Source organism: Camelus dromedarius, chromosome 11 (genome assembly GCF_036321535.1).
Source record: "Camelus dromedarius isolate mCamDro1 chromosome 11, mCamDro1.pat, whole genome shotgun sequence".
In the NCBI taxonomy this organism is placed as follows: Eukaryota; Metazoa; Chordata; class Mammalia; order Artiodactyla; family Camelidae; genus Camelus; species Camelus dromedarius.
Genome location: NC_087446.1, coordinates 683,089 through 704,281, shown reverse-complemented (window position 1 = coordinate 704,281; position 21,193 = coordinate 683,089). Strand labels below are relative to the sequence as shown.

Here is a 21,193-nt window from a genome sequence, read left to right as displayed (position 1 = left end):
CTGCCGATGGCAGCCGGTAGGCATGTTGGTGTCCCCAGCCTGGGAATGTCCTCCAATACAGCCAGGGGGTTGCATGTGGCAGGGGTTGGAGGGCAGCTCCTTCTGTGTCTGTGGTCCACCCTCACCAGCCCCGGCTGCAGTCATGACCACTACACCATTTTAGGAGGTATACCAGGCCCCATGGTCCTCCCACCCCCACCCTAGGGGGCCACCTTGCCCTGCAGACCCCATTTCTGTCCTCAAGGGAAGAGGCAAGCCAGGCGGACAGGTGTTTACTGAGCAAGGGGACATGCTGGCTTTGCCCACCCCCTGGTCAGCTGGGGGCAGCAGCCCCTAATAGAGGGACGAGAAGGCTCAGAGACCCATAGCGGCTGAAGGAGGAACAGCCAAGCCAGAGCCCAGAGGTAGGAGTGCACCTGCCGCTGACTGGCCTGGGTGCCTGTTCCTGTGTACACTGCAGTCAGGTGGCGGGGACTCCAGACGGCAACCTGGGAAGGGCACCTCGGTGGTCCTTGTGAGCCGGCGGGAGAGTCCCACAAGGGCAGAGTAAGCCAGCCAACTGCTGAGTGACCCCTGGCCCAGGGCACAGAAGTCATGCTGCAGGACCAGCAGTCCCTCTGTGGTCCCTGAGCACAGACGGCACACGGTGGCCCTCCATGAGTGCAACACATCTGGGAATGGCGCGTCCTGGCAGGTGGCTCCTGCCTGGGGCCACTGGAGGCAACCAGCCCTCACTGGACTGGCCTGGTGAGGGGCCTGGGGAGTGGAGATGGTCTGGCCTCTGGGAGGGCTGGTGCAGGGTGGGTGCTCCGGGCAGGAAGTGGAGATGGTCCTGGGCCCCTGGGATTGGGTCAACTACACAAAGGGTGGGGTCACACCCTGCACTCCAGAGCCCTTGTCCTCAGGGCCAGGGATGCTGGCCGTGACCACTGGTTGTCCAGAGGGAGCCTAGACCACACCGAGACAGGGCAGGCCAGGGGCTGGGTCATCTGGGGAAGGGGGCACCCCACCCAGCCATTCTCTTGTCCCCCACTCAGGGGATTCAGGGGGACTGGAGGTCCTTCATCTGACCAAGGGCCCCTGTGGAGCTGCAGGCCTCTGGAGAGCTGACAGGTACAGGCACCCCACGGTCTGGGGCCAGGTGAGACCACCCCTACACCCTGAGGCCCAGCTTCACTGTCTGAGGCTTGGGGTGTCCAGACGTGAGTTGACCCCCGCCACATCGCAGCAATCGGGCCCGGCGCTTGCTTCCTCTTGATGAGACACATGGCCTCAGGCTGCTGTCCCCTAGGTGGCAGCTGGGGAGAGAGAATGAAGGGCTGGCTCAGGCCCCCCAGCACCAGCCTCATCTGGGATACCTCCCGCCCCCAGCCTGCCCTGAGTGTCTTTCAGAAGGCAGGAGGGAGAGCTGAGCCTGGACTGCTCAGGATCCTGGGCCTCAGGGGCTGGGTGGGTGAAGGGAATTAGTGGGCAGTTGGAACCAGAGCCCTGGTCGGGGCAGCAGATGCCCAGGAGGAGGGAGCAGCCCCCACCCCCACACAGTGAAGCCAGGGCTGGGCGCTTGGAGGCCCTGGAGGGGCCTTGACGGCCCAGGTCAGGGCAGGGCCAGGCCAGACTGCCTCCAAGTTGGCTCAGGGCCTGGCCTGACTCCAAGACGGGTGGCCCCTGGGTCCCCTACCAGTCTCCAGTCTCCCACCCCCACCCAGACAGTGGAAGACAGTGGTGCCGGGGGCTAGGCTTTGAGCAGAGGCTGGGGTCCAGCCTGTGGCCTCTTGCAGCCCCCAAGTGCACGTCTGCCTGCACCCCCCTGGCTGAGGCCTGGCTCCGACACTCACCGCACTGGAGGTTGCACAGCTGCTGGGGGGCGGAGAAGTGGACATCAGTCCTCCAGCCCTGCAGGCCGGGGAGGGGGTCAGCGGGTCAGCACAGCCTGCAGCCCTGCCCTGCACCTCGCCCACATCCCCCGGAACGCCCTCCTGGAGAAGGTGCTGGGATGAAGGGGCCCCCAGAGCAGGCCAGGGCCCTGGGGCAGCTGTGGGAGGTGGCAGCTCCCCTGAGGTCTGGGGGTGGAGGAGGTGGGTGAGGGCTGGGCAGGGCAGTACCACCCACCTGGATGCAGGTGCTGGGTGCACAGGCATCATCCCTGGGAATGTCCACGAAGGCAACTGTAGGGTCTTCTGTGGGGTCACCCTGGGCCGGGGAGGGGGTCACAGGTGTGGGTGTGCAGACCAGGCTATGCCATGTCAATGTCCCACATGCCCACAGCTGAGCATGGTGCATGGGTCGGCCCTCTCAGCATCCTCCCTGCAGGGCGGCCTCCAGGGGCTGGCTCTGGGCCCCGCAGGAGGTGGTCAGGAAGCAGGGACGTGCTGGGGTCAGCCCCCCTCCCCAGGACAGTGCCAACCCCACCTGGCTCACTGAGGCTGGAGGGAGGGGCATGGCCCGGAGAACTCGGTGGCAGGCAGGAGGCCAAGTCTTCCCTTGGTGACACAGGCACACCTGGAAGCGGGCGGGGCTGGGCGAGAAGAAGGCGATCCGGAGGTGGCCGGGAGAGGGTGCTGGCTGGGTGGTCATCTTCCAGGCTGCAGGGGTGGAGGGATGAGGCCCAGCGGTCCCCTCCTCCCTCCCACTGACAGGCACCCTGTTGTCTCCCCCCCTGACAAGAGGCATTGACGCAAGTGACCACACTGTGAAGGCCCCACCAGAGTGCTCACCTGGGAAGAGCAGCTTCTCGAAAGGGCACCTCACCCGGAAGCCCAGGCTTGTGGAGAACTGCAGGGAGGCCAGAGAGATGGGGTGGGGCCGCAGGTGCAGGGACAGTGGGGCCTGAACAGGCTGGGCTCCTTCACGGCCCTCTGGGACTGGTTCCCTCCACACTGCCCCCTGCAAAACCCTTAGCTCCACCCACCATCAGGCCAGGAAGGGGTCAGAGGGGCCACTGGAGGGCTGGACCAGGCACTGGGGGATGTGCGGCAGCAGGTCCCTGCCCCCAAGCCCCAGGCCCCTCCCCATGCCCTGCTTGTGCCCATGGCAGGCTGCCCACTCACCTTCAGGCAGAGCTGGGGCTGTGGGTCCACTAGTGGGTACCGCACCTGAGGGAGGCTCACATCAGGCTCTGGCCATCCATACCCACCCCCATCCCTGCCTGGTGGGCACTCACCCTGCCATGTGCAGGCCGGCCTGAGTGCTCCAGCTTGAGGCAGTGGGCCCCTGGCCCCGGGCGCCAGCACAGGTTCACATGGCCACTCACTGGACAGGTGGGCTCCCAGGTCAGCGCCCGGCTCCCTGGGTGGTAGCTGATGGCGTCCCACAGTATCTCTGTGTCTGCAGGGACCCTCCCCCAGGGCTCGAGTCAGCGGGCTCTCCCTCAGCTGCCAATGGGCCACAGGACCTAGCACCTGCTTGAGTGCCTTCTCCTGTGGGTCTCTGGGCTCTGCCGGGGACTCTGCCTGCGCCACGCTGCTGAGCAGAGCCAAGAGCACGTGCCCCCCCTCAGAGAGCCCCTCCTGCAGACGTGGTTCTTCCCGGCGAGCCAGGTCATGGCTTGTATGCCAGGGACCCGCACACGCTCATGCACACGCATATCCACACACAGGTTCCGCCTCCCAGTGGGCTTGCCCCGGCACAACTTTGGCTACCTGCCGTCCGAAGGGGGCTCAAGGGCTGAGGCTGGACCTGCCCCCTTGCCTCAGCCCCTCTAACGTCAGCCTTCCCAGCTGGACCAGGCCGGCCCCACCCTGCTGGGCACGCACGCCGGACCCGCCCACCGCCCACCCTTCTCTCCTTCCCTTCCCCTCCCCCTCCCCCGGTACCACAGAGCACTTGCCATCTTCAAAGGGGCAGGTCTGGATCCGCACCGCGTCCGGGGTCGCAGACCAGCCCTGAGGGAGGGGCTCGGGTCAGCGCAGGGTCTGCCCATCCTTTTGTCCCCTACTTGTTGTCAAGGCCACACCCTCACTGACCTCAAGGCACAGGCATGGTAGCGCTTGGCTGTAGGGCAGAGAGACGCTCCGGGAGACCCTGCTAGCCGTCACCTGCAGCGAGTGAAGAGCTCAGCGACCCAGCGCGGCGAGCGAGGTCTGGCGGCAGGCGGGGGCGGGGCGGCAGGCGGGGGCGGGGCGGGGGCGGGGCGGGGCGGGGCTTGGCCCGGGCTCACCCGCACCGCCGCGCCGGCGTCCTCGCAGGTGAACCTCTTGAGGCAGAGCCGCAGGTAGTAGTCGGGGCCCCCGGGGGCCTCTGGCAATTGCACCCGAACGACCTTGCGGCTGTGGTCCACCCAGTAGGAGAGCTTCCCAGCTGTAGGAGGGCGGCAGGTGGGGTCACGCTGAGCCAGAGGTCACCAGGCAGAGTGCTCCACCTGTCCAGAAAGCCTGGGGGTGGTGGCCTCTGCTAGACCCAGACACTAGGGAGTCGCCCCCCTCAGGACCAGTCATGATTTCCCAAGTGGGGAGGGCAGGAGATCCCGGGTGGGGGGGGCCTGTGGGTGCCGCCACAACATGAGTCTTCCCAAGGGCCGCGGGGCCGGGGCCCTGCCTGAGGAGGAGGCCTCACCGAAGCAGTCGGGCATATTCCTCCCCACGTCCTCGTCTCTGCAGTCTGCAAGTGGCAGGGGCAAGAGTGGGCCCAGCCGGCTCTGCCCTAAGGCCGCCCCACCAGCTGGGCCTCTGCCCATGTGGTTTCCGAAGTCCCTCCTCTCCAGGGGGACCGCAACCGGGAATTAAGCCAAATGCACTTGCTGGGAGCCCTGCCCCCCGCCCTGGGTGAGTCCCATCCTGTCAGTCCCTGGAGGCTGGACTGCAGCCATGCCCCTGCCAGTCCCATGGGCTCCCACCTTCCACGTGGTACTGCTGGTCCAGCTGGACCCCGCAGAAGTGGGGGACAGTCCTCAGGGTGACGTAGAGGCTCTGGGCCACGCTCACCTCAAAGCAGTCAAAGTGCACCTGGAGCTGGGGGGGACAGGTGTGAGCCGCTGCACCTGGGGCCTCTGCCCGCCCACCCTGGCCAGCTCCACCTCACACAGCTGGAACGCATGGTCCGGGGTGGGGAGGAGGGGGTGCCCGTTCCTTGGGCCTTAGGTGGCAGGACCCCAAGACAGGCTGTGATCAGGTGGCCAAGAGGCGAGGGCAGACTGGAGTGGTCCTGGGAGCAGCTGCTGCTGCCTGGCAAAGGTTTGCGGCTGGACTGCGGTAGGTCCTGATCAGACCTGGGCCTCACCTGCCGCCCCACCTGCAGCTGACGGGAGGCCCTGCGGACCCGCACACTCTGGCACTGCGCCTCCTGGGTGTCCAGGCTCATGGAGCAGGCCTCCAGGCCCCACAGGCTCTCTGGGTGAAGGGAGGGGCCGGCAGGGCTGTCAGACTCCTTTCCTCCCCTCCTCTGTGAGTGCAGTTAGCAGGATCCCCCACCCCCCCAGCCCTCCCCCTCCCCCCAGCTGGTCATGGGGATTAAAGGAGCCCTGAGCCCACTGCCCCACCTCCTGAGTGTCAGCACCACCACAAGGAAGCCAGCACCACCCTTCGAGGCTGCCTCTCACCGTGCAGCGTGAGGGAGGCATTCACGCGCAGAAGCAGGGAGCAGTCATCGTGGGGGGGACACTTCATGGCTGTGGAGAGCATCAGGGCCTCCAGTACAGACCTGGATATGGATGTGGGGGGCTGCCGGCAGAAGCTGTTGAAAATATTTCCTGGGGAGGGGATAAGGAGGGTGTGTGTCATAGGTCCTGGTGCCTGCATGAGGCCCTGTGGGTGACTGGGCGGGTCAGGGGGAGGGGAGTTCTGGGGCTACATAGCCAGGGAGGGTCCTCCCTGCCCCAAGACCATCAGGGAACCAGGCCCCTGGGGAGCGGTGGGCCCACCCTGAGCCACACGCAGAACTGTCCGTTGGGCGTCAGGAGTAGCGCCCAGGTCCAAGGAGCAGGTTGCTCCTGATGACGCATAGCTACTGGCCAGCCTGGCCAGCCAGGGGGCAGAGGAGCCCATCCTGGGCCAGATGGCCAGCCCCACTGACTTCAAAGATGAGCAACAGGAAAGGTCTGCTGGGGGCACCTGGGACATGACCCCAGGTCACTGAGGCTAGGGCTCTGTCCCTGGGTAGATGGCCGCGCTGGTACAGGTGGGACCGGCCCCGACGGCCTGGTCAGGGCGTGGGCAGCTGTGGCCAGACAAGTGTTGTGTGGGGACCTGGGCTGTCACCTTCAGCACAGGGATGCTGAGCAGTGTTTTCTGCCTTGGTGAGGCCGGATTTGCAGGCAGACACCTTGGGGCCAGTGGAGTTAGTTCCTCGGGAGGCACCATGCCCTGGGGACACCTGCACCCATGGGGTTGGCAGCCCAGGTTCCCCCTGCACTCAGGCCTGGTGATGCAGCAGATGGGGGGGGTAACCCCTGCTGGGACAGTGCGCCCAGGAAGGGGGCGGTGTGCTTTCAGCGGTGCTTCTGGGGGCACAGGCCCCGGCAAACTTGAGGAGCATGTCAGGAAGACCACAATGGGCTGACGGTCAAAGGGAAGTGAAGGGAGGAGGCCCTGGGCCCACGGCCCATTTCCCCCAGGATGCACAGGAGGGACCAGGTTGAACTGTTACATCCATGTAATAGGAGGGGAGGAGAGAAGAGGGCGCACTGAAGGCCGGGCTCCCTGCAGAGACAGCAGAGCAGGAATGAGGCTCCCTAAGGGCCAAGCCAGCTGAGCACTGAAAGGAGGTTCTGACTTGAGGGCAGCCGTCCCCCCCAGCCCTGGGGCCCCCAGCTGCTTCCACTCAGGGAATTCTTTCCAGCCCAACATGAGCAGGTGGGCAGTGGAGGAGGCCTGCCTGTAGGAGCGGGGCAGAGGCACTGCCTCTGAGGCCCGGACAACAGGCTGCCAGTGGGCCACTGTGGAGCCCGCCACTCAGCAGAGCTCCCACTTGGCCATTTCAGAAACCCACTCAAAATGGCAGCAGGAACCTTGAGGTCTGAAAGATTCCTGGGAAAGAAACCCAGCACTGTGATCCCGCTGTGGCCAAAAGTGGAGTCACAGGGGCCAGGTCTGCCCTCCTGCCACAAACAGCCTGGGCCCCAGACAAGACGTGTGGGTCAACGGTGTCAAGACACTGGACGGAGGAAAGGCAGGACAGTGATGGCCCAGAGGTGCAGCCCCATGAGCGCTCTGCTGTCTTGAGAGTTTCCAGGCGGTGGCAGAGGGAGGGGCATCTGGGGGTACCTGGCACCCTCCCTGAATGGAGAAATGGGGCAGAGAGTCTGGGAAGACCACAGGGCCCAGAGTCTGAAGATCGAGCGTGAGCCAAAGGAGTGATACACAGAGAATGGGGCAATGAGTGTTCAGCAGAGCATCAGTGAGCACATGGGTGCAAGGAGCTACCAGAGGCAGGGAGAGAACAAGCCAAAGGGGTTTGAGGGAGCAGCGTTCTGTACCCGCACAGGACCGGGGATGCCCCTGCTCCCAGCCAGGCCAGAAACCTCAGGATTCACAGGCCATGGGCACAGTGTACGCAAGTCTTGCCTCTGTAGGGGGAACAATTAGCCTTAGGCAGAGAACTGCTCTAGTCTCACCTAACAAAATCTTAAAAGAAAGACCTCAAAAAGATTAAGCTGTTTCCAAGTAACTTAACTGCATTCCAGAAAAGGCTCAAGGATATTTGTAAGGTGAAAAAATATATATATCCAGCACAAAATGGGTAAAACCACAATGTCTACCATCCAATAAAAAATGACAAGCCATGCAAAGAATCAGAAAAATATAACCCAGAATGAGGAGAAAAATCAATGAATTACAACTGACACAGATGTTAGAATTAGTAGGCAGGAACATTGAGACAGTTATAACTGTATTCCATGTATTCAAAAAGTTAATTACAGACATGAAAGATTAAAAATTCCAAGTCCCACTTCTAGGGATGAAAACTACAATGTCTGAGAAGAAAAAGTACATCAGCTGGATTAATAACAGATTAGCCAGTGGAGAAAAAAGACTGGGGAACTTAACATAGCAATAGAAAACACCCAAAAGTGGATGGAGAGATGGTGATGGTGGTGATGATTGTGGTGGTGATGGTGGTGGTGGTGATGATGGTGGTGATGGTGGTGATGGTGGTGATGATGGTGGTGGTGGTGGTGATGGTGGTGGTAATGGTGGTGGTGATGGTGGTGGTGATGATGGTGATGGTGGTGGTGATGATGGTGGTGGTGGCGATGGTGATGACAATGATGGTGGTGGTGATGATGGTGATGATGATTGTGGTGGTGGTGGTGATGGTGGTGGTGGTGGTGATGGTGGTGATGATGGTGGTGGTGATGATGGTGATGATGATTGTGGTGGTGATGATTGTGGTGGTGATGGTGGTGGTGGTGATGATGGTGGTGATGGTGGTGATGATGGTGGTGGTGGTGGTGATGGTGGTGGTAATGGTGGTTGTGATGGTGGTGGTGATGATGGTGATGGTGGTGGTGATGATGGTGGTGGTGGCGATGGTGATGACAATGATGGTGGTGGTGATGATGGTGATGATGATTGTGGTGGTGGTGGTGATGGTGGTGGTGGTGGTGATGGTGGTGATGATGGTGGTGGTGATGATGGTGATGATGATTGTGGTGGTGGTGATGATGGTGGTGATGGTGGTGATAATGGTGGTGATGGTGGTGGTGATGGTGGTGGTGATGGTGGTGGTGATGATGGTGGTGGTGATGATGGTGATGGTGGTGGTGATGATGGTGGTGGTGGCGATGGTGATGACAATGATGGTGGTGGTGATGATGGTGATGATGATTGTGGTGGTGGTGGTGATGGTGGTGGTGGTGATGATGGTGGTGATGGTGGTGATGGTGGTGATGGTGGTGGTGGTGATGGTGGTGGTAATGGTGGTGGTGATGGTGGTGGTGATGATGGTGGTGGTGATGATGGTGGTGGTGGCGATGGTGATGACAATGATGGTGGTGGTGGTGGTTATGATGATGATGAGGGTGATACAATAGAACAGAGTATTGCTGAGCTATAAGACAACTTCAAATGACCTAATGTATGATAGAGTCCCAGAAGAAATGGGGGGGGATGAAAAAACACTTGAAGAAATGAGAGATAATTTTCAAACCTGATGAAAACTGTAACTCCCAGATCCAAGAAGCTAGACAAATGATAAGAAATATGAAGAAATCACAAGGCACACCAGGATAAGTTTGCTCAAAAGTGGGAGATCAAGAGAAAACTAAAAGACACCAGAGGCAAAAGACACGTTATGTACAGAGGAACGAAGGTCGGGATGACGCGATGCAAGTGAGAAGGTGATGGAGCAAGACCCCTAGGACTGAGAGACAGAATCCGCTGACCTAGGGTTCTCCCCCCGCCCACCTATGGACAACTGACTTTCAACAAACATGCCAGGAGCTCAGCAGGCAAAGGACAGTCTTCTCAATAAATTGTGCTGGGCCGGGGGATGCCCACAGTGAATCACGGCACACAGAGTTTACTCAAAACGGACTGCAGACCTCGACGTAAAACCTAAAACTATAAAGCTTTTAAAAGATAACGTATTTTAAACAATCTTGGTGGCATTAGGTGAGGCAAAAACGTCCTAGCTACTGAAATCATGACTCATAAAAGGAAAAAAGGTAACAAATTGGATTTCATCAAAATTTAAAACTTCTGTTCCTTGAAAGACACTGTTAAGGGAAGGAAAAGGCAAGTCGCAGATTGGGGGGAAATATTTGTAAATCGTACACCTGATAAGGAACTTCTGTTCATAATCTATAAATAACTTTTCAAATTCAATAATGAGGAAACCAGCTACCCAGTGTAAAACGAGTGCCCTCCTGCCCTCAGTGGCAGGAGGGGTAGACTCGGGGGCAGGGGCGAGGGGCCCACAGGCTTCCAACTGCTTCCCCCCACCAGATCGACAGAGATTTAGAAAATGATAGAGCTAATGAGTGGTTGGTCTGCCTTTAATTATCAACACGTGCTGGCAGTTCTAAAGAGCATTGGTGATAAAATCCTCCCCGTTGGTGAAATTCTAAATGATGGCCCACATCTGTGTGGCCCCCACACTGCACCCTTGGCTCCTCAAGGGAGCTAATGGAATTAAGGTGTCACATCAAATGGACAATTCAGAGCCTGCTGGAAGGTCACCACCCAAGGGCAGCAGCCGGAATCAGAGGAGAGGCCACCTGCAGGAGGCAGCGGAGTCCCTGCCTGGCCACAGGGGTTCGTGGTCCAGCCGGGGGCTGGGCAGCATGGGGTGAGGAGAACTCTGTCCCGGCCGATGCTCCCTCAGTGTGGACGGTCACCAGCAGAGCTGGGCACGCAGTGTTCTTAAAAGAAGCAACTGTGATTTGGGATTCTCTCTCTGTCTAAGTTGTCCTTCGTGCATGTGAAAACTTCCTCCTCTGTGCAGGAAAACGAGAAGTCTGCATCTTTTGACCTTTTCTGGAAAAAACCAAAGACCTACCCCAGCCAAACAAAGAAAGGATCCAAACCAGAAGAAAAAGAAAGAGAGAGAGAGCCCTAGAAGAGCACGGTGACCGTGGAAAGTGATGAAATGTGCAGTGAAGCACAATGGATGCAGAGGAGGGGTCGCCCGGCGCACGGAAGTGCATAAACGCAGGAACACGTGCTTGTCCCCGGTTGGGCTTACGAGACGGGGACAGAGCACAGAGAGGACGGACAAGCGAGGCGGAGACACGCTGATTTACTTGTGGTTCAAAATGGGGAAAATAATTCATTGTTACTGTACGGAAATAATTGGGAACCCAAAATTTCATCACAAATACTTAAGGAGAAGGAAATACACTTGGTCTCATTCAAAGATTTAAGAAGTATCACGGGATGGGGACGGTACAGCTCGGGTAGAGCATGTGCTTTCCCTGCCCGAGCCCCTGGGTTCAATCCCCAGTGCCTCCACTCAAATAAATAAACAAAAACCTAATTACCTCCCCCGCCCCCCCCAAAAAAAACACAACCCAAAAACCTATCACAGAGGCTTTACTAAGAGGAGACCTAACAGCTGTACTTTAAAAAGGAGAAACATGAAGTCAAAGGGAAGAAGTGGGTCAGGTCAGGAGCAGCGACCACAGGCATTGGTAAAACACGCGTGAATCTAGCAGGCGAGATGCTCTTCTGGGCTCCGTGAGCCACTCAGCCGAGTTAACTGAACTGAGGAGGGGTCGTGGGGGCCCCCAGTTAGAGCCGGGCACTCCGCAGCGCAGTGACTCCTGTGGTTGGCGTCTGCAGTGGGGACAGTTTTGCGGGACGGAGCCCACAGCCTGTGGGAACTGAGGCTCCCCCTGGGTAGATGGTGTCAGAACCGACTTAACTGCTTGGTGTTTGGAAAACACACATGTTGGAAAATGCCCAATGAAATTTTCAGGAAACCTGACAATCAAAACTTCATAATGAAGAGCTGGAGGCACACAAAATGCTAAGGCCCTTTCAAAAGTCTTTTTACCGTAAAGATGAAACATAGACCCCAAAAAGCACAGAAGAACCTCCGTCCCTGCGTTTCTGGCATCCAGCAGCGGACACAGAGGCATGCTGGCACTCAGGGCCGAGTTCTTCGGCGGGACTAGACCTGGTGCGGACCTTCGTGTGCTCTCTGGACCTCGGCCACGTCTGACGTCAGCTGTCGCGGACACTCGAGTCACTGGGAGATGCGAAATGGTGAAACGACAGGTCTGTCATTTTGCTTCCATTTATTCGCTGGAGTTATTATCACCAGGGAGCATGCGCAGAAGAAAGACAGGTTTGCGGCTTGAGTCTCTTCTTTTACTCAGCTCTCAAGACAACTTGGTCTCCTGTCATCCACAGAGATGAGCGATTCTTTTTTTTCTCTTTTAACAATATTGTACGAATGCATGGGTTTAAACACAGGCTGCAACTCATCGCGGTTCTTGTTCTTTTCTGAAGTGCCAATGGCGTCCTCCTGGCCAGCCGGCAGACAGGCTCCCACGGTCTCCGAGAGCCTCCCCAGTCGTGTGTGACAGGGTGTCCTAGGCTCTTTTTGGACATTTTCTGCTCCAGACTGGAGGTCAGCCACTTCCCTCAGAAGCCCTGCCTGGTTTATTTTGGTGAAAAGTGGTATTTTAAGGCCCAGAGTCAGTTTTAGTGTTAGGTACTCAGGAGCAGTATTCTCAGTTTGCCTTTTCAATGTCTGGTGTCAAAGGAGGAGCAGTTTAATCTCCTCGAACGTAGTTCTTAGCGTTTGCTCTGCTACTTCGGTTTTCTTCAGGGTTTCATGTCATCTGCGTTTGAGACATTCTTTGCCTACCTGCAACATTTACCATTGTTCACACATCATTTTAATCTAGTTTAAAAACTGCCTTTTTTTTAAAAACACATTTATTGTGGTATGGCTCCTGTACAGTAAACTACACATATCGCAGAGGTACACTTTGATGAATTTGGTAGATGTCTACACCCATGAAGCCACCACCACAATCAAGACAGCTAACATTTCCACTACTTTAAATTCATTTTTGATTAAAACAAATGTTTCTTCCTTTTCGCCTTCTATTTCTCTCGAGGCATTCACTACCTCCAAAGCAGTCTTCACCTCTAAAATGATGTTTTCCTTTGTTTCCGATTCTGAGGGTTGTCGCCCCATATCTATTTCTAGTTCTTGTTCCTATTGTTCTTGAATGTCCTGCACCATTGTCTCGAGTATTCTAAACCATTTTGTAATAGAGTGTTTTTTTCAGTGTGCCCTTCTGGTGCACTTCCTTTGCCTGTCGGGATGTTATTCTGTTTTAAATTCACTTATTAAAACATTACCTTATTCTCTTTTTAATTACCATAGCTTGTCTGGAATTCATCTTTGATGCTGCTCTGTTGCTCACGTTTATGTGGGTTGAACATCCCTGAGATTCAGGCGGAGGCTTCGTGCCGCCTGCTTTCCCAACGCCACAGAGCGCCCTCTTCTGTTGGCTTTGTGTAGTGTTAAGCCGGGTGGATGGCGTGTTCCATTTCTTAGCTCTTCCCCCGGTCTTCCTCTGCCTGTACCTCCTCTTTCCTTGCCTCTGCTGTCCCTGGCTGCTCACTGTGATGCACTAGGAGCTTCTTTGCGTGGAGCTGTCCCCCGAGGGTCCCGGTGCGGAGCTCGGGGCCCTGCCTTCCCCACGGCAGGAGTTGGGCAGCCCCTCCAGGTGGCTGCGTCCTCCCAGCAGCCTCACTGCCCATGGGGTTCAGGGCGCGCAGCCTGCCGGACTCCCCTCTGCCCCGCTGCACAGACACTGCGACCTGACCATCTGGTACTCATCCCTGGGGTCTGGGAGCCTGTGCCCCACTTCTGTTCTGCTGCCTTGGGGCTCTTTGCGTCTGAAGATTCAGGGAAGCCACAACCACAGCCACCACCTCCCAGGACAATTTAGGGAAGGGAGGAATGAGAGGGGACCAGGAGTCAGTAACCAGCTGAGATCATGTGGCCTTGCTCAGAGGTGGAGGTGGGTCAGGGAGCCAACCCTGCCGCCTGGACATCTGACATCTGGAAAGTCAGACCCAGGTGGGGGTGGGGGCGGCGTTCAGTCAGTGGTGCGGCCACGGCTGGATTTCCAGGTAGCAAACAGTTACAGTTGAATTCCTACCTCACCCCACACACAGAAATAGATTCTAGAAGAATAAAGACCTGGACCTGAAAAGCAAAACTTTAAAGCCTTCACAAATACAGGGAATACAGGGAGAAAAATCTCGATGACCCCGGGACTGGGGAAATGCCACAAAATCCTTAAAGGGGAGGCGTGTAAGTAAGATTCTGTCCACGTGGAAAACTGAACGGCATCACGAGGCTATGGGAGAAAGATGGAGGTGCTTTCCGTGACGCAGAAACAGCCACCCCGAGACGGCCCACGGGTGACAGTGGAAAAAGGAAACGCTGCTGGCCCAGGGTCCGCAGGTCAGTCACGTGGCCTCAGTGTCGTCAGAGACACACAAGCAGAGATGAGGGAAGAGCCGTGACCTCACAAAGCACCCCCCCCCAGACCTGACAGCACCAACCATCATAAAGCCAGAGGTGCCCCCCTGCCAGGGCACGGGCCAGAGACACTTCCCCAGATGCCACAGATGCAGAAGACAGGGGCCTCCTTGCCTGGTGACTCTGCACCCCAGAAGCCCTGTTGGTGGGATGACAAAGCCTTGGAATTCCTGACACCACCCCCCTACCCTGGAGTGAAGGGAGCTGCCAGGGTTTGGGAGCAGGAGGGAGGGAGGGGGCACCGCGGAGGCCCTGGGGCCCCTCCCTGCACCCCCACCGCCCCGCCAGCTTCTCTGTGTCCGAAGCGACCTGACCCCCAGCCCACACACAGCTCCCCGCAGTCCGGGTCCGGTTCAGAGGCAGTGAGGAGGGGGCCTGGGGGTCGGCAGGAGTGGCCACCTTGGGACCCAGACAGAGAAAGAGTGAAAGGAAGAAAGGAGAGAAAGGAATGTAGGATTCAAAAGACGGAAGAAGGACGTGGGACAGAGGGAGATGTTCCTCTACTGCCTCCGTCGTGATGACGATGCTTCAGAAAAACTAGGGGTCGGACAGGCCACCAGACAGCAGGAGCCCCAGAAGATGAGGCGTGAGGACCAGAGGAACCAGTTGGGAGCCCAGCAGCCCAGTCCAGGACGAGCACGCACACTGGAAACTGGAATCAGAGACACGGCTGATGGAGACTTGGGAGGGTTGAGAGAATCAGGGCAAAAACAGCTGAGAAAGACAGAAGTTACTGGACGTGGTGGGGGAGGCAGAGATGGCTGAAGGCCGGACCAGAGGGCTCAGGAGAGCCCAAGGGTGGAACAGCGAAGAACTTTCCCTGATGTTGTGAAAGAACCCGGCGGCAGGTCGAGGGCGCACTGGGACCCCGGACGAGGAGCAGGCGTCACGAGGTGTGGCTGGATCAGAGACAGAGCAGGACAGGAGCGGGCTCCACAGGTGGGGCAGAAGGCAGGGTCCAGCCCCCATGGGGCAGAGGCAGGACCGAGTGTGGCCCTGGAGAAGCCTCTGTGGGGGAGGTCCAGGAACAGAAGTGCTGTTGGCGACCTGACGCCACTAAATGGCCAACAGACACTGACCGCTGGTCAAACACCCGGTGATGTGGGCCACGCCTGGGGAGGGGGACGTGCGCTCGGCTCAGGGACCAGCACATGGGTCACAACACCGTGCCTTAACCTCGCTGGGGGGGTCCTCGTAGATATAACACCTCTTGAGGTGAAGAAACATTTAATTCTTTTGTTTATTTTTCCTATTAAATTCAAATCAAGTTAAATAAAATACTTATTTTAAATGGCGGAAGGTAGTTTCATTTATCTAAAATATTTGTTGTCTGTTTACTCGACCAGCAGTAAACTTGCCTACAAAAATATCTTCCTAATGTAAATAATATTCGTTCCCATATGGGGGCTTTGAGGCTGGATTAACTTTCCCCCTTATGCATCCTGCATCATTTGTATCCCTTTTAACAAATACCAACAGTGTTTGCAGAGACAATAAAGCTCTTTAAAATGGGGTACCGTTTTATACTGGGCAGAAATGAAACAGTTGATAAGAGAAAATGGAGATTTCCGTATATTGCTGGTGGGGGTGGAGCTGGCGTGGCCACTTTGGAAAGCAGTAAATTCCAAGAGGACAGGAATGAGCGACTCGCACATCCAGCAAGCACACAGCTGTCGTGAGCCCGGAGCCGCCGACGTGCACCGGCCTGGGGCAGGGGCGGGCGGCCGGTGCGCTGCTACGGGAGGTGGGCGGGGGAGGCCAGCGCAGGGCAGACCTGGCTCCAGGGAGGATAAGGTGACCAAGGACCAGAGGGTGGCTTGTCCCCCTGCCTGAGATGTACTCACGGTTCACGCGGCTCCTGCAGGTGAAGCCCTGGGGACAGAACAATGAGAGCGAGTGAGAGAGGTTGGCTTGGCCACCTCCCATCCACCTCTGCACCCAGCCCGGGATGAGGGGGGCTGGGGGGCCGCAGCCCCAGGTGCCCCTCAGTGTCTGGGGGTGCTGACCCTGCGAAAGCCTGGCCCAAGGCCCTGCACACAGGGGTCACTCAGTAAACGTGACTTGGACCCCATGGAACTCCAGGCCCTGCTGCCCCCTTGCCAACGAGCCCAGCTTCGGGGGGTGGCATTCAAAGCTCCCACAGGCCCCATTCGCTCATTAGTGGGGCACTGGTTGCCCCTCCTCTGTGCGGGAGCTGTCTAGCTGCTGGGGTCCAGAGAGGAAAGAAACTGGGGAAAGACGCCTGCCTTCGAGGAGCCCACAACCTCGGGCGTCAAGATGTCCATCAACCACACGTCACGCCAGGCGTCGAGGGGGACGCGGGAAGATCACAGAGGGGTCTGGAGGCCGGGGCTGTGAACCTGCCGGGGGGCCAGGGGCCTCGGTGAGTCCGCATGTGGGGAGACCTGGGAGAGGGCAGACTGCCTGTCCTCTGGACACGCAGCTCCCAGGACAGGCACTGGCCCAGGACCGCAGGCCTCTGGCCCAGGGACCAGGCTCGGGCAGGGCCTGTGTGGGACGTAGCTGAGGCCCTGCCTGCGGACCCCCCTGCAGCAGGTGGGCCGAGGAGCTGGCTCCACAGCTGAGCTTGGGGATATGAGGTCAGCGGCAGAGGCGGCAGGAGTCCGGGCCCGCAGGGGGATCAGCTCCGCGGTGACAGCGGGAGCTCTGACCGTGGGCCCCGCTGGTAGCACCAGTGGGAAGACGCGGAGTGGAAGTGGGGCCCTCTCCTGTCCTGGGGCTTGTGGGGCAGGACCTGCCAGAGGCCCAGCTCCGCCTCCCTTTCTAAATAAACTTTTCATTTTGGAAGAACTTTAGATTTACAGAAAAGTTGCAAAGGTAGCCCCAAGGTTTAGCCAGCATGCCCAGTGCTAATAACCCGGGGAACGGAGGTGCGTCTATAAAGATGAGGAAGCAACACTGGGTGTCTCTCCTGGCGGAGCCCCAGCTGCGGGACTCGCCTGTTTCCACCAAGGCTCCTTCCTGCTCCCCGTGCCTTCCCCTCTCGGCCTTTGGCCTCTCATCCCGTAGCCACCCTGTCTTCTGACCATGACATCTCCCTGAGATGCTGACATCTGCCCCTCTGCAGTCTCCAGCTGCACAGGACCCACCGAGGTTGGAGCAGCACAGCCTGGGCTGGATGCCTTGGCCCTGGGGCCCTGCCCACGGCCCCTGGGGGTAAGGAGCTGGGTGCCCCGTCCAGAACGTGACTGAGCAGGTTGGCGGAGGGCAGGGGTGAGCAGCCCAGTCCGGCCAGCCCAGGAGTGCGCCGGGCAGACCCAGCACGTCTGAGCAGCAGCTGGGCCTGGGCCACGGCCCTGAGTGGACAAGAGAGGGGCAGTGGCTTGGATCCTTGGCCAGCCTCACTCCCTCTCGCAGCCCCAGAGTCTTGGAACCACCCCCGACCCCTTGGCATCCTCTATGCTACCTGAGGCCTGAACCCACCCCCCGCCTCCCAAGCTGGTGGGGGCTGCCGGGAAGCGGAGAGGGGAAGGGCACACCGGTGTCCTCCTGGCCCTTGGGCACTGCCTGCCCACTGCGGACGCCTGCTCCTCCCTGAGCCCAAAGACCACACAGGCTGGGAGCTGAGGTCCTGGGTTTCTGGTGCAGGGCGAGTACATGTGGTGTTGGCCTTTCAGCGCCCAGAACAGAACCCGTCCCCGCTCAGGAGGGGTTCCTCCCACGGGGAGGGAGGGAACCACAGGGGAAAAGGTCGAGGTCAGAAAGCACCTGTGAACCATGCCTCTGGGGGAGGGGGGCATGGGAGGGGCTGGCCCTGTGCCCTGGGCCCTTTGTTGGGGTGGAGCTGGTATGGAGAAGTGGCCGCTCCCACCCTCTGGGGGTTTCCATTGGGCTTTTTTGGGGCTTCCCGGGTGGGAGGGCATCAGGAGGGGTCTGAACCCCCCACCCTGCTGTCCCACTTTCCAGGCTCCCCAGCGGATAGGACCCAGCATGGGGCTCAGCTTCCCACCTGCTGGGGCGGGGGTCCCGCGGGCTTCCTCCTGGCGGCCCAGGAGGGGCCCTGACCACCCACTCTGCCCCAGGCAGCACTGCGGTCACCTGTCCCTGTCCCCCTCTCCGATGTCCCTCCCTCAGTGGCCAGCAGGCCACCCAGGCCTCTCAGGCTGTCTTCTGCCCCTGCTCCCCCACCCCCTCATCCCCTAACCCCACCACCTCAGCTGGGCACCAAGGTGGCTAAGTCCAAAACGGTGCCTTGCCTTACCTGTTGGCCTAGTGGACCGCCTCCTTCCCTGGCCTCTCCCTCCTCCGGCTCCTCTGCCCCCTTCCTCCTCCCTGTCCTTCCAGGACTCTTTCCCCTCTCACAGCCCGGGTCTGGGCTCAGCCCTCCCCCGCACCGTCCCAAAGCGGGGAGGCCCCATCACACCTCTGCTGGGGCCTGGCCCTGACTTCCGCTTGCACCCAGCTGCCCCCCACCACATCGGTTCTCCGTATCTGATAGAATTCTCAAAGCCCGTATTTCAGAAATGACTTCCCTCCCTGAAAACGTGCCCCCAAGGCCCGCATCACAGGAAGCACCTCCCCCACCAGCCCAGGGGCCACAGTCACACTTCAAGGTCCATCTTCGATTTCTCCTTCACCCCAGGTCCAGGATCCCAGTCCTGCCAGCTCCATCTCCGAAGGACACCCCGAAGCAGCCCCTCTCCTTCTGTCTCCACTGGGAGGGTCCAGGCCTCCATCCCCTCCCACCTGTGCCCGGCTGTTTCCTCTGCACCCCTTGGTTTCCACCAGCAGCCAGAAGGACCCCCCGGCCTGGCCCTGTCCGTGGGTCACAGCACCTCTGATCCGAGCCCAGCCCCAGCCCCTGAGGTCCTGCCTGACCCCGCCCCCCCCAAGTTGCTCTGTCCTTCAGTGAGCTCCCTAGACCCTCTGCTGGACACAGTCCCAGGTCTCGTGGAGCTGCCTTTCCTCCTGATGGGGGCCAGGCGTCCCCAAGTGCCGCCAGGGCCCGGCCACTGCCCCTGAGAAGCACCCAGAAGCCCTCACCCCGGCAGCCCCCGCTCATCCTCAGTGTCACCACCGCCTAAATCTTGGTCTGCTGTGCGTTTCCCTGAGGTCAGGAGCTGCATCTCCCTCCCTGCCATCCCCACACCGGGAAGAGTGCCCACAGCAGGTTCTCAGTGACACCCCTGCCCCCATCCCCGTGGGCTGCGTCTCCCACCCCGTGCCTGGCCCCGTCTCACGCTGGCGACCTCCAGGGACGCAGGCACACTCCAGGGTGCAGTGCTGCTTGCTGGGACGCCTCCCGCCTCCCTGGGCGAGGCTGTGTCAGCCCGGCCACAGTGAAAGTCCCCGTACGCCCCACTTCTGAGCTGCAACCTCGCCCTGGCCCCTCCCTACTCGGGACAAGCGCTTCTCAGCCTGGCGCCGCACAAGCCCAGACGCCGCCGCGGAGCCCAGTGCCCCGAGGATGAAACCAGTGAGCGCGGGAGGGGCAGGTCACAGGTGCGTCAGCGCCCCTGCCCTCAGGATCTCAGCACACACTCCCTGGAGTGGCACTGCAATGTCAGGCATGCGCCCTGCCGGGCCCCCCAGGGCCCCCGAGCCTCCTGTCGCCCACCGCCCCGAGGCTCCTGCACCCTCCTGCCACTCTTGCTTGCGTGGTGAGGTGGTGCCCACCTGTAGAGGAACCGGGGCCCCTGCAAGACCAGAGCCTCGGAGGAGCAGGGGCTCACCTCAGAACAGGAGAGGCTGCATTCTGCAATCGTGGGGACAGCCAGGCTCCGGTAGGCACTCCAGGTCAGGGCGAGGAAGGCGAGGGCTCGCCCCACCAGCATCTGGCCGCCGGACAGTGACTGTGACGCCAGGACGCGCAGGGTGCCCCGTGGTGACTGCCCTTGCCTTCCCAGCCCACAGCTGCAGCCCCAAAGACAAGCAGGAGGGAGTCTGGAGTGAGTTTGCTCCCTGGGGCAGACACTCCCCTCCACGTGAGCTGGCCACAGCCCCACAACTTCCCGCCCATGCAGGCTCCCACTGCAGGCCTGGACTCTGGCCAGGTGCCTATGAAGTTTCTAGGCTGACAAGAGACACATCCTGGAACCTTGAGCCTCCAGGGCTTCGGGTCCCCAGGCCCCCCGGGGCCGGCTGTGGGTCTGTGGGGTCAGGGGGCTCTGGGCGTCCCCCGTCTCCCAGGCACCCATCCTGGCATCTGGGGATGGGAGGTGGCCAACAGCCCTGGCCATCGAGCTCAGCTGGGCCAGCAGACGGGTGGGAGCATTCCCAGGTGTCCGCACCCGTCACCCTGATGTGAGAGGGTGCCCCTCCCTTAGCTGAGCCCTTGCCTCCGTGTCCCCGGTGCCCTGTAACCCTGCAGCCTGTCTCCTGCTGGGGGGCTCACTCTGCTCCATCTCCCACTTGACTCTTCCTGTGCAGAGGGGAAGCCTCCAGGCTCCTCACAGCATCCTGCCTCCCTCCAGCCCCGGCCGGCCGTGCGCAGGGCAGTGGGAATGAGGGAACCAAGGTGTGGTTCTGGGGCGGGCGGGTGTGAATGCTTCTGCCCCGCAGGGCACTGTCTTGTGAGTTGAGGGGCATGGAAAAGGGTGTACGGCTGGGGAGCCTGGGGAATCCTCCAGCCGTGCTGGGCCTGGGGGGACTGGGGATCTTCTTGGAACCCCAACAGGGCACCCCAAGTGTGGAGGGGAGCTGGCCCAGAGTAGCACCATTCCCAGGCAGGCATCTTGGGCAGGCGGGTCCCTGGGGTGAGCCCAGTGCAGACACAGGAGTCTCTCAGGCCCTTGTCTGAGCCCACGTGCTCCTGAACTGGACTCAGGCTTGAGGCAGGAATGAACCTGGGGAACACCTGAGGGAGCTTCAGCCCCAGAGGACCGGACCCACTGGCAGACATCACCCAAGACCATGGTCCCCACCATCCTGCCACCCTGTCCCAGGAGCCAGAGCCTGGCCTCCTTTCCTCCTGGCCAGCGCCTCATCCCTGCTTCCCCCAAGTCCAGAACACATGTGGGCAGGGACTTGGGGGTCACTGCTGGGCTCTGGGCACCCAGCCCATGTGCTGGTGAGGCAGAGCGGATGGGGATGGAGCCCCAGTCCTGGCAGCTTCACCTGTGATCACAGCAACCCCTGTGACCTGGTGCAGGCAGCAGCAGGCGGGCGTGTTTGGGGGCCCAGGAAGTCCAGCCGCAAGTCTTCTCGCTGTCCCTGGCCTGGCCTGCTCTGAGTCAGGTCACCAGAGCACCCTTGGCCTCCGGGTCAGCGAGATGCGTGAGTCAGAAGA

The 21,193-nt window shown here is 59.8% G+C and overlaps 1 protein-coding gene across 1 annotated transcript; it reads right to left on the bottom strand.

The window, feature by feature from the left end:
* Positions 1–259: 259 nt before the first annotated feature.
* IL17REL (interleukin 17 receptor E like) lies at positions 260–19,760 on the bottom strand. The gene is made up of 16 exons (XM_064491344.1): positions 19,638–19,760; positions 15,789–15,816; positions 5,534–5,683; positions 5,215–5,324; positions 4,832–4,946; positions 4,552–4,596; positions 4,157–4,296; positions 3,963–4,034; positions 3,827–3,881; positions 3,161–3,324; positions 3,048–3,092; positions 2,715–2,772; positions 2,410–2,582; positions 2,110–2,190; positions 1,836–1,893; positions 260–1,298 (listed from the first exon to the last, which is right to left on the bottom strand). Exons 1-16 carry the CDS (start codon positions 19,737–19,739, stop codon positions 1,288–1,290), a joined length of 1,407 nt encoding a protein of 468 aa, XP_064347414.1. The 5' UTR covers positions 19,740–19,760; the 3' UTR covers positions 260–1,287.
* Between the last annotated feature and the right edge of the window lie 1,433 nt (positions 19,761–21,193).